The sequence below is a fragment of the Chiloscyllium plagiosum genome, unplaced genomic scaffold, assembly GCF_037043375.1.
Source record: "Chiloscyllium plagiosum isolate Xiang-an unplaced genomic scaffold, Cpla_swu_hap1 HiC_scaffold_33, whole genome shotgun sequence".
In the NCBI taxonomy this organism is placed as follows: Eukaryota; Metazoa; Chordata; class Chondrichthyes; order Orectolobiformes; family Hemiscylliidae; genus Chiloscyllium; species Chiloscyllium plagiosum.
The window spans coordinates 18180517-18193166 of NW_028270171.1; the positions used below are offsets into that span (position 1 = coordinate 18180517).

The following is a 12650-nucleotide window of genomic DNA, read 5'->3' on the forward strand; positions in this document are numbered from 1 at the left end:
AACAGTCAAATGGACTAATTCCAAATTAAACATGTTAAGAGACCAGTGGAGTGCCACAAGAATTTACCTGGGGTCAACTACTTTTCATCATTTATATAAGTGATTTGGATGTGAGCATAAGAGGTATAGTTAGGAAATTTGCAGATGACACCAAAATTGGAGGTGTAAAGAACTGCAAAGAAGGTTACCTCAGATTACAGTGGTATCTTGATCAGATGGGCCAATGGGCTGAGAAGTGGAAGATGTAGTTTAATTCAGATCAATGTGAGGTGCTGCATTTTGGGAAAGCAAATCTTAGCAGGACTTCTACACTTAATGGTAAGGTTCTAGGGAATTTTGCTGAACAAAGCGAACTTGGAGTGCAAGTTCATAGTTCTTTGAAAGTGGAGTCGCAGGTAGATAGGATAGTGACGAAAGTGTTTGGTATGCTTTCCTTTATTGGTCAGACTATTGAGTACAGGAGTTGGGATGAAAATGTGTTGCTGGAAAAGCGCAGCAGGTCAGGCAGCATCCAAGGAGCAGGAGAATCGACGTTTCGGGCCCAAAACGTCGATTCCCCTGATTCTTGGATGCTGCTTGACCTGCTGCGCTTTTCCAGCAATACATTTTCAGCTCTGATCTCCAGCATCTGCAGTCCTCACTTTCTCCTACAGGATGTCATGTTGCGGCTGTACAGGACATTGGTTAGGCCACTTTGGAATATTGCGTGTAATTCTGGTCTCCTTCCTATTGGAAAGATATTGTAAAACTTGAAAGGGTTCAGAAAATATTTACAAGGATATTGCCAGAGTTGGAGGATTTGAGCTATAGTGAGAAGTTGAATAGGCTAGGGCTGTTTTCCCTGGAGCTTTGGAGGCTGAGGGGTGACCTTATAGAGATTTATAAAATCACGAGGGGCATGGATAGGATAAATAGATAAAGTCTTTTCCTTGGGGTGGGGGAGTCCAGAACTAGAGGGCATAGGTTTAGGGTGAGGGGGGAAAGATATAAAAGAGACCTAAGGGGCAGCTTTTTCACGCAGAGGGTGGTATGTGTATGGAATGAGCTGCCAGTGAAATTGGTGGAGGCTAGTACAGTTGCACCGTTTAAAAGGCATTTGGATAGGTATATGAATAGGAAGGGTTGGAGGGATATGGGCCGGGTGCTGGCAGGTGGGACTAGATTGGGTTGGGATATCTGGTTGGCATGGACGGGTTGGACCAAAGGGTCTGTTTCCGTGCTGTACATCTCTCTGACTCTATGACTCTATAATGCCTTGGTTGTAATGCAGGCATCAGGTTTGCCCAAACACACTAACAGTGATGTTGTATTCAGAGAATTGAGGTCAGCAGTGGAAGAATGAAAAAAGTCAGGAAGATGAAATATATGGTCAAGAGCTATGGAACAGGTCAACAGCCTGTCTCTAGAAGCTGTAATTGAGTGGGACCTCTTCACATCCAGCGTGTGGTGTGGCAAGACACTCACGTGCTCTGACTGCCTGCCATATTCATTTGGGAAGCATTTACAGATTGCAAATTAACTTGTTCAGCCATATTACGAACACATTTTCACATGGCCATCAAATTCTTAAGTGGTACTTGAACCCGGAACTTCTGACTTAGAGGTAATAGCTCTGTCCACTGCAACACACTGCTGTTATTTTGCAGCCTTTCCATTTAAATTGCCTTGTTTCCCTTTAAATTTCAGTACGCTATCAATCTCAAATGCTCCATTTGGCAATGAGTTCTATATTCGAACTGCTTTGCTGTTTAATTCCCTGTTGGATTGATCAGTGACTATTACGTCAGTCACATTTAAACAGGAACACGTTCTCTACATCTTATGTTTGAAAATTAACTGATCAGTATTCATGGTAGTTACATATCTGTGAGTTAATGTGAGTCTTGTTTGCTTCCACAGAGGAGTATCAGAAGAAAGAGGCTGCAGATCTCACGGAGGAAAATCTCCAGTACATGCTCAGTGCCAGATTCCTGACTGAGAGCAATGTGACTAAACAGGTGAGTGTTTTTAACACGTCAGTTTCTCACCATCTCCCACGTGTGTCGGGGTTTTGCAGATTGAAGGCCCGCTCAGAAAAACATCGACTTTGTTGATAGCACTGGATTCTGAAGCTGTGTTAGACAAGGCTGGACAGAGGACTGGACTCATAAGAATGTGTCAGTCGTGGTTCAGTGGGTCACACGCTCACCTCAAAGTCTCAGTCTAGAAACTTGCCACAAAATGCAGACTGAGGGACTGCTGCATTGTCAGAGGTTCAGCCTTTTGATATGACCTTCAACCAAGGTGCTGGCTGCCTTCTCAGGTGACTGTAAAAGGAAAAGAAAATCACAGGGCTGTATTTTGTAGAAAGGCAAGGGAATGCTGCCAGTGCCAATACATATCTCTCAACCAATATTATTAAAATAAACGGTCAGCCCTTTCTAAACAAAAGGAAAATGACTTTTATTTTTATCGTGTTTTCATCACTACAGCCAGTGATGTAATTTCTGAAGTGTCCATCTCTGTTGTAAGGATGGGAACATGGCAGCCAATTGATGCACAGCCAGATCAGACAGATCAGCAGTGTAACAATAACCAGATCGTGTGTCTTTGTGATGTTCAGTAAGGGATAAATATTGGCCGGGACACTAAGGTGAATATGTATGCTTTACATGTTCTGCAGGACCTATGGGAATTTTGCTAAATGTGGGAGTAATGATATCACATGATGACCTAAATGGCTGTATAATTCTGTGAATGGTGTTATGGAATATAAAGCAGTTTCGTCCTTCAGTTTAGCACACAGGCACACAGACAAAACTGATGTGGAAAATAACTCTCAATGTAAAATACTGATTTTTAAAAAAAAAAAATTTTAGGTCTTGAATTATTGTCAAGGAAGGAAAGCAAAAGATTGCCCAGAGAAAGGGGAAGTGAAGAAGGAAGAGAAGAGCGTATTCACAGATTGTGACTTTAGAAAGTTTGAAAGAGAGTATTTTGGGGCTTCCTAACCTTGGTCTTTCCTGAAAAGAGTGAACCAGCAGGCTTCAGTTTTGGGGAGAGATCTGCAACACAAACCCTGTAAGCAGTGCCCAGCCCAAGACCTGTCTGCAAAATCTAATAATCATATACTTAAAACCTTCTGTTCTCTTTTTCTGTGTTTCACATCAACATATAAACGTTTGTGTTAAGCGAAGAGTAAATATTGCATCGTACTAGATTACTTGCACTTATTACTAGAATGCTATGTCTAACACTGTCTCCCCAAACCTTCTCCCTCTGTGACTCTAGAGATTTGAATATTGTTGCAATCCCTCAGCTGGAAATGTGAGGAGATGGTCTCTGTGAGTGCAGGACCTTGTCAGATAGGGAGCACGGTTGTTCCAACTCAGTTGGAGTTTCTTGCTGCCAAACAGCTCACACCCTCCGCTTGGGGTCTCAGATCACATTTGGGACGCCCTAGTCTAACAAGTATCACCATTTATGTCACCTTTAGCTCCCAGTCACATCACAGTTTCATTCATGGAACAGGAACATTCTGAGATGTTTTGACTCTTTCTCTTTCAGTCCACCACAAGCCATGCCAAAGAGCAGAGCCATCTTGCTGGTTTATCCAGTCAGGCAGACCAGGAATGCTAGATTTCAAGCCTGGTCTTTCGTGATCTTTGGGGTGGCTACCATTCACTGTGGTGCCCCTGGCACTAAGGTTCCACCTCCTTTGCACTATCCAGAAAAACACATTGGGTAACACCTATGTTTAAAGAAAGGCATCTCTCAGAGTGTAGCATTCCGTCAGTACTGCATGGGAGCGTCAGCCTTGATCTTTGCAACAAGGATGGGCAATAAATGCTGACCAGTCAGCAATGCTGACATCACATAAATGAATAATTAAAAAAGAACACCTACATTTGGACATCAAGTATGGATGAAATTGGGCAGAGTTGCTACCCCTGTCCCCTCTGTGTGATCTTCACATTCGTTGTTAATGTTAATTCATGAAGAATGATAGTGAGTGAGATGGGATGAAGACTTTGCCTGAATAGTTGGTGTACCCGCCCTGCATCCTCCCTCCCCTTGTTAAAATTTCAGTTTTTAAGCTAGGAAGTGAAAAGTTCAAAAAACAACTCACCATCTTCTCACTTTTTGTGAAGATTGCACCTTCTTCTGATCGATACCTCACAAAAAATTGAAACCATGATTAACTTCACCCCTCCCCACTTCTTGTCTCTTAATTCTTTAAAGGTTTATGGCAAATTGGCATTGGTTATCCATCCCTAATTGCCCTTGAACTGAGAGCAGTTAAGAGTCAACAACAACAATGCCTGCTTAGTGTTCTGGGGTCATGGGTTCATCTCCCAGCTTGGCAGTTGGTGACATTTAAAAGTAATGGATAATTACATTTGGAATATAAAGCTCATCTTTGTAGCAGTGGCCATGAAACTATAATCAGTATAATCATAAAAATAGCATTTAGTTCACGACTATCATTTCGGGAAAGAGACCTGTCCTCTGAAACAGGTTAGCAAGCCATTCAGTTCAAGGGTAATTGGGGATGCGCAGTAAAGGCTGGCCTGGCCAGTGAGACTAACATCCCATGAAAAAATAAATAAAAAGATTAAGATTAATGTTAATTCATGAAGAATGATAGTGAGTGAATTAACATAAAAGATTAGTGGGCGGCACGGTGGCACAGTGGTTAGCACTGCTGCCTCACAGCGCCTGAGACCCGGGTTCAATTCCCGCCTCAGGCGACTGACTGTGTGGAGTTTGCACTTTCTCCCCGTGTCTGCGTGGGTTTCCTCCGGGTGCTCCGGTTTCCTCCCACAGTCCAAAGATGTGCAGGGTCAGGTGAATTGGCCATGCTAAATTGCCCGTAGTGTTAGGTAAGGGGTAAATGTAGGGGTATGGGTGGGTTTCGCTTCGGCGGGTCGGTGTGGACTTGTTGGGCCGAAGGGCCTGTTTCCACACTGTAATGTAATGTAATGTAATCTAATCTAATCTAATCTAATTAACCATCGCAGCCGCCATCCCCAGTGTACCCACTCTATTGTTACACAGCTCAGAATTAATTCTTGCTATATAAAGTTATCTCTGGCCTCACTGAGTCACAATATTCTGGATTCAAGTCTGATTGCAGAACCTGGATGCAAAGATCAGGGTTGATGCATTTATCTCTCTGATCCCCTTAACAGCCTCATTACATCGTGATAGAATGTTCAGAGATATTTTTCTCTTATAAGTGCTATCCGAATGAAACTGTAGTGATAGGAGCATACAATGGGTGAGGCATCCTCAATCTGGCTCCATGATGTTTCTTCAGCATCAGGGAATGCTGTAATAGGGAAATCTCATTTCATCTGGCCTCATGTAATAGCAACCTAAAGGTATTACTGCCATAGTCCTGCCAGACCACAGGGCTGCCCTCTCTTTAGAGAGACAGAGACAACTAGTGGTGGTTTAATCTGAGGGTCACCATACCTCAGGTAAGGAGAATGGTTGTAAAGGAGAGCCCTTCATAATATCTTCAGCCGATGCAGAAATTGAAGCTAAACTGTTAGCATTGTTCTGCATTGCAAACCAGCTATCCAACTCCAACCAACTTCTTAGTAACAGTATATTTGATAGAACAGTCCTTGTTCCCATAGTTGCAAACTAATGTTACATTTAATATTCAGTCTGGGTATTCAGGAACCCAGTGTGAAAACTGAATGTTGTCTTTATCTAATGTGAAACAATCTTAGGATTGGGACTGCACTCCAAATCTTAGATTCCCTACAGTGTGGAAGCAGGCCATTTGGTCCATTGAGTCTACACCAACTGCCCGAAGAGCATCCCACCTAGACCCACGCTATTCCCTGTAACCCCATATTTCCCCTGGCTAATTCACGTAGCCTGCACCTCCCTGGACACTTTGGGCAATTCAGCATGGCCAATCCACCTAATCTGTACATCTTTGGACTGTGGGAGGAAACTGGAACACCTGGAAGAAACCCACACAGACACAGAGAGAATGTGCAAACTCGGCACAAACAGTCCCTGGAGGCTGGAATTGAGCCCAGGGTGAGGGTACTGTAAGGCAGCAGTGCTAACCACTGAGAAGCATGCAGCCCAATGGGTTCCAAACAGGTGATTTCACTCCAGCACAGTTCAGGAGCAGTGCTGGACTGCACTGGAGTGAGATCACCTGATTCAGTACACTGGTATCTGGGCCGTTTGCTCCAACAAGGACAATATTAATTAGCAAAGAACCAAAACGAACTCCAGGTTCTGTTTTGGACCATTTCAATATTGAGTCATAGTGACAGCAAGTCACATAAGGGGGAATAAAATGCTTATTCTTCACTACCAGCAAATCTCCTGAGACATTTCACATTGAGGTTGTATATTTACAAGAACAGTAATGTGCAAAGTAATATGATAAGGAACAATGGTTAATGCACATTGAGGGTATATGTGAGTTCAGCAATAATGGGATAGAGTGAAACAGCATATTCTGTGGCTGGTATATGTTATTAAACAAAGTTAACATTCCAAAAAAATTGCATGTTAAAGTGTTTAATATAGCAGACACAATACTACTACTAGATTTCATTAAGAGGAAAATTATCATCAGGTCTCTATTCTTTATGTGGAGCTGGTTGCATTGATTACTATCTTTCTTTCGTCTTGTTTGTATTCATTTTTAGTCAGACTGTTGTGGGAAATTGATGTATGGTTCAATCTACTCGAGCAATTCACTCTCACCCTGTCATTCTCACACTGCTCACCTCCATTGTGAAGATTGATAGCTCCTGACTCTGGGAGGTTGATAGCTTGCTGTTCTCCTCAAAGACTTCCCTGTCTGTCGGAACTATGTGTTTTTCTAAGCTTTTCAAATATCGGAAGTTGGTATTGTTTATATTTATAAAGGTTAAAATTAAAATCACTGTAGTCTTGCTGTCTCATTATAGAGAGATAATTGGTAGTGGTTTAACTTGAGGGTCACCACACCGCAGAAAAGGGGAGGGATTGGGAAGGAGTGTCCTTATAATAAACTCAGCTGGTGCAGGAATTGAACCTGTGTTGTTGGTGTCACAAACCAGTCTTCCACCTAATTACTTATATACATATAAGCCATAATATGTAATTGTAGGTGTTCTCACCCAATCCTATGGTCCTGCAAGGATTGAGCACACTGGAAATGGGATCCTTAGTGGGATCAGTGAAGGAACTCTGAGGAAGTTACCAGGATTCAGAGTAGTTGCAGCCTGTTCTTGGATCGGGAAGAACTACAATGAATCCCAGTGATGTTAAACATAGATAGGGTCTCAGGAATGTGTAGGGAAGTCCTGAGATGGCCAGGAGAGGCACATTTCGCAAATTAAAGTCTGTTAGGACTGGGGGAAATTGCTGAAATTTGACAGTAGGTGAGTACATAGTCCAAGTGTGAAGGAATATGTGGAAATGACACTAATTCCTTTTAGACTGTTGGGTCTTATCTCCCATTGCTACCTCTGTTGTCAACTGATATCCATCTCTATGAACTGCCTTCAAATAATTTATTGAGTTTAGAAGCAAGTTGCAGCATTGTTAGTTTGTCGTCTTAAACAAGTCAGACTTTTTTTAGTTGACTCCATTAAATACCAGAATGGAAAGATTGCAAAACTTGCTTAAAACGGATCCTCTGGGATAGGGTCTGTACGAGATTCTGAGGGAGACTGAAACAATAGGGCGTATGACTGATAGCTTAGAGGCTTCTTTGCGACTGAGTATAGGTTGGAAATAACCTACATCCTTCATCGGGGCACCAGTATCAGAGGGGACTCAAACCAAGAAAGGGAGACCCTACAGAGTGTAACAGTACTGTGCCTTTAAGAGAGATGTGTTCTGTGCTGTTTCTCTTGTAGAGAGATATTGTCACAATGGTTCAGAGATGTCTGTTTAACACAGGCGTTTGGTAAACAGCTTTGAGTAATCCCTGGCTGGTTATTTTAAATTAGACAAAAGAAGCATGAGTGTGTCGGGTCAGGGCTCACGCAGACCCAGGAAGGTTTTTAGTTTTGCTTTCAGCTCGTGATAGGTTCCTGGTGCTGCTAAAATAACACCTTGAGTTCTCTGCTGCTCGAGTCTTAGAAGGTTTCCTTATAAAAAGAGGCAGAGTGTTTCTTAGATCTTCATTCTGATGAGAGGCAGTATGTGAAAATCTTAACTGTTTGCTAAATTACTTTACCAAGGGTGTGTTTATAGAATATTGTCTATTTGGAACAGTTGATAATGAATGGTTATGTGATATATTATCTTGTTAAGTATTTCAATAGAGTTAAATTTATAACAATTCTTATATTTTGAATAGTAATTGTATTGTAAGAATGAAGTGTGTTTTGATTAAAGTCTGGTGGAGTAATCTGTGTCTAGGCTACTCGGCTAGTGGACATCTCGAACATAGGATCGTATGCTTGCCTTTAAATAAATACGAAAGATACGGCCTAGGCTTTCTCCTTCCTATATTTTGAGGGGGATGGGGTGTCTGGTCTGGTCCATAATAAGAGATGGCAGCATAAATATCTGGTGTAGGATTGAAGACCAGCACTGGCCATTGGAAGGACAGAAGTTGACCCCATTGTGATGATTGTGGCGAAGTTGGTGGAGGAAGATGTTTAGTGGGTGAAAGCATTATTGACCCCAAAGATGGAATTTTCTGTTTGTTATGGACCAGAGCTCTTCAAAATATTTCAGATAAGTAGCCTAGACTCTAACCTTTTCTTACATTAACGGTAAATGTGAAATGCTCTGTTCCAGGTGCAATATGGCTGCTCAAACTATTCGATGTTAAGCAAAAAGAGATGATAAAGTGTGGCGCTGGAAAAATCAGAGCAGGTCAGGCAGCATCTGAAGAGCAAGAGAGTCGACATTTCAGGCACAACCCTTCATCAGGACTATTAAGCAAAAACATAATTTATTTAAAACCTATAGTTAAAATACAAACAAAAGAAAGAAGAACATAGAATAACAACTCTGTTGAAAAACTTAACTGAATAATAGATACTATTACTAATTAACTGTTTCAATATAGTAACATCCCATAAACACATTCCTTGGCAAAAAGGCAAATTCAGACACAGATACTTGCAGATATCCAATCCAGAAGGAAAAAAATCAAGATAAAATCCAGAAAGAGTAACAGCACTGGACTGTATGAATCCGTGACGATGAAATAGAAGTTGAGACCCTAAAAGCTTCTGAAGCTACTGAAAAACCAAATCCTAGAAATCCTCATCTTGCGGAGCTGGCCCCACCCATTCAGCCTGCATTTTAAAAGAACCCACGATCTCCCAAGCTGTTTCCTGAAGTGGTGCTAACTAGACAGCTCCGAACCTCTATTCAATGTCTCTCTTAAAAGAAATCAGGACAAAATAACCTCTTAAAGCCACAGCATTGTCACATGCTTAACTTACAAAATCCTCTCCAGGGATAATAGTTCAAGTCTCATTGAGAAGGCACTCCTGATTCACACTGCAGTAAGCAAAATTTACTTTCTTGGCAGGTTTGGGCTGTCAGGCTCTGGAGATGTGATGGAAATCCTTAACATTATGGTAATCAGGTACCCATTTCCTGACCCTCTAGTGGGCTCAGTGCTGGTGTGGGTGTTGGTGGATAGGATCCTGGTTCTTCCTGGGATTGCAATCTGTTTGAATTTTGAAGGAAGAAAATAACCAAGTCTTTAGAGACAAGCAGGAATTAAAACAATTTTTGTTGTCTCTGGGAATCAACATTGCAGCTACATGGAAGACAAAAATATTTAATATCCCACAATTCCTTGTCTTTATCACTGATTCTAACTCCACCCTCTGACACCATCAACTGTATGGCTGTTAAGATTGCAGCTCACCATCTTTCACTTTTCTGTATCTTATTCCCATCTAGTACAGTTTTAGTGTTAGTGTCAATCTGTATTCCTCCTGCAAGTTTGGGTTGATGTCTTGCTAGGCCAGTAGAACTCAAAATTCTGAAAGAGCATAGTGAAAAACAGAAATAGCTCCATTCTGACCAGTTTTGTTTTATCCTGGGCATGCTCAGGACCTAGAAATTGCACATTAATGTTTCAGGATGAAAAACAAATCTAGTTTGAACCAATTTAGAGTGATTTAAGTGTCCAGACTACATTGCAAATCATGTTGTCAGCAGATAATGAAATGCTATGTAGTGTAACATTTTAGCATTATTCTGACCCTCGGTTAAAAACTCAGAACCGTGTTCATTCCTGAGCTGAGTTTCTTGCCCATATCCTCTCCATTGCTAAACCATTTACTCCCACCTTTGTAGATTCACCTGTCTCTAGCCTTGTCTCAGCTTTTTTGCAGCTGAAAAAAATCATTCATGCCTTTGTTACTCCCCTTGACTATTTCAATACTGCTATGGTCAGCTTCCAACACCAACAGATACTTGTATTGATGCAGCGTCGTTAACAGGTTAAAGCACTTCAAGAGCATTAACAGACAGAATTTGATTCTGAGATAAATAAGATGATATTCAGACAACTGGCCAAAGGTAGTCCAATTCATAAGGAGTAACTTAAGGAGTAACTTAAAGAAGAGGAGAGTTGGAGAGATGGAGGTGTTTGTGAAAGCAATTTTAGAACTTGACCTCTTCCACCCTTTCAGGACAGTAATGAGAAGAATTATTTTCTTCCAGAGGGTTGTGTGACTTTGGATCTCTGCCTCAGAAGGCAGCGGAGGCTGAGTCTGTGAATATTTTTAAAATAGAGGTGGATAGATTCTTGTTAGGCAAAAGAATCAAGAGTTACCAGGAATAAGTTGGAATGTGGAATTCAAAGCACAGACAGATCAGCTATGATCTTATTGGATAGCAGATTAAGCTCGAGGGGCAGAATGGTCTACTTTTACTTTTATTTTTTATGTTCGTATGTAACTTCTGCGGCACCTGAATGGTGGGGTGAGGGAGGTTGGAACCCATAAGAGATCAGGACTGGAGAAACACTAAGGTCTCAGAGGATGTAGGTTTTGAGGAGGCACAAAGTTGTGAAATATGGAAAAACAAGATTGAGAATTTTAATTAAAAATATGTAATTTACTGGTGTTATTACAACTAGAAATGCATATTAATATATGTACATTATGGTCTTTCAACATTGCATATTGCTATTTCTGGGCAGAAAATATTTGAAGATCCTAACTCTGGCTATAATATTGATTTCTACAGGAATCGATGATTCACGTAAAGTTGTGATTTTCAGGAATAGAGCTATAACTTTAAATTGAGTAGTGAAGTCTTGGTTCAATTGTTTAGAAGCTTTAGATTAGATTCCACTGGATTAAGGTAAAGTTACCAGAGTCCAAGTGCACTTTATGGCTACTCTCTCATTCAGGAGAGAGAGGGAACAGGTGGCAGTTTAACCTGAGGGTCACCATGCCTCAGGTAAGGGAAGAGGCTGAGAATAAGAGTCCTACATGGTAACCACAGCCAGTGTGGAAATTGAACCCATGCTGTTGGCATTGCTGTGCATTATAAAGGAGTTGTCTAGCCAATTGAGCAATCCAACCCTCTGAAGTACTATGTGCAGTTTTGTTCTCCTTACCTCAGGAGGGATATTACTGCCATAGATGGGGTGCAATGAAGATGACTCACCAGCCTTTTCCCAGGATGTAGCAGAAATGTATCTTCTAAACCATTGAAGCAAGACTTCACGACTCATTTCATGGTTCTGTTTCTGAAAAAACACAACTGTAAGTGAATTATAGATTCCCATAGGAAAAAATGTTATAATGGGAGTTACATTTCTTCAGAGATTTTCTGCCCAGAATTCCAGTGTACAATGTTGAAATACTGTAATGTCCATATATATTAATGTACATTCCTAGCTGTCTTTTAGGGAAAGGAACTGCTGTCCTTACCTGGTCTGGCCTGCAAGTGACTCCAGACCAGAACAATGTGGTTGAATTTTAACTGCCCTCTGGGCAATTAGGGTTGGCCAATAAATGCTGGTCTGACCAATAATGTCAACACTGTATAAATGAATTTCAAAAACTCCCATCCTCTCTACTTTGTTTTTCCCCTTTAAGATATTCATGACCAGAATCTTATCTCCTAAAGTGATTCAGTATTTGGCTTTATAATTTTTAAGGAGGAAGCCCTGAAGAAGGGCTCATGCCCGAAACGTCGATTCTCTTGCTCCTCGGATGCTGCCTGGCCTGCTGTGTTTTTCCAGCACCACAATTTTCAACTGATTTATAACTTTTAAACTAATTTTCTAATTTAACTAATTTTCACTCAGGAGCAGATGTGACTTGAATTTGAGCTTTCCAGTCCAAGGCTAGGGACTGAGCCATAGTAATGTTTCTGTGAAGTAGCTTGGGACATCATCTTACATGAGTTAGATAAAGCTGTTGCTGTTTCATGTTCCCAGCATTTGCAGGAAACACTCTTTTTGCAGTATTGTATTTGAATTTTGTGCAAGAGTTGCATTAACTGATTCCATGCCTTTTGTGACCAGAGCCATCAAAGCAATTTAAAAAAAATAAAGTTGTTTGCAAGTGTGCAGCCAGTACTTTACAGGGAGCAAGCAAATTGTAAAACTGCAGTTCCTGGCCAGGGTTTATTGTCAGTGACCAGAGGTTTGTGTTAATGGGCAGGGTTTAGTGTCAGTGGGCAGGTTTTGGAATCAGTGAGTTTCA

The 12650-nt window shown here is 41.2% G+C and overlaps 1 protein-coding gene and 1 long non-coding RNA gene across 2 annotated transcripts in view; one reads left to right on the plus strand and one right to left on the minus strand.

Annotated features, from left to right (window-relative positions):
* The window catches only part of LOC122542260 (uncharacterized), a 73775-nt gene that overhangs the window by 11539 nt on the left and 49586 nt on the right, over window positions 1-12650 (plus strand). Inside the window, exon 2 of the mRNA XM_087978313.1 lies at window positions 1900-1997. Within this exon, the coding sequence (XP_087834439.1) occupies window positions 1900-1997 (98 nt within the window). The remainder of the gene's footprint in view (window positions 1-1899; window positions 1998-12650) is intronic.
* Window positions 11475-12650, minus strand: part of LOC148141231 (uncharacterized) — a 43660-nt gene continuing 42484 nt past the window's right edge. The window contains exon 3 of the long non-coding RNA XR_015752567.1: window positions 11475-11686. This is a non-coding gene — a long non-coding RNA (uncharacterized LOC148141231). The remainder of the gene's footprint in view (window positions 11687-12650) is intronic.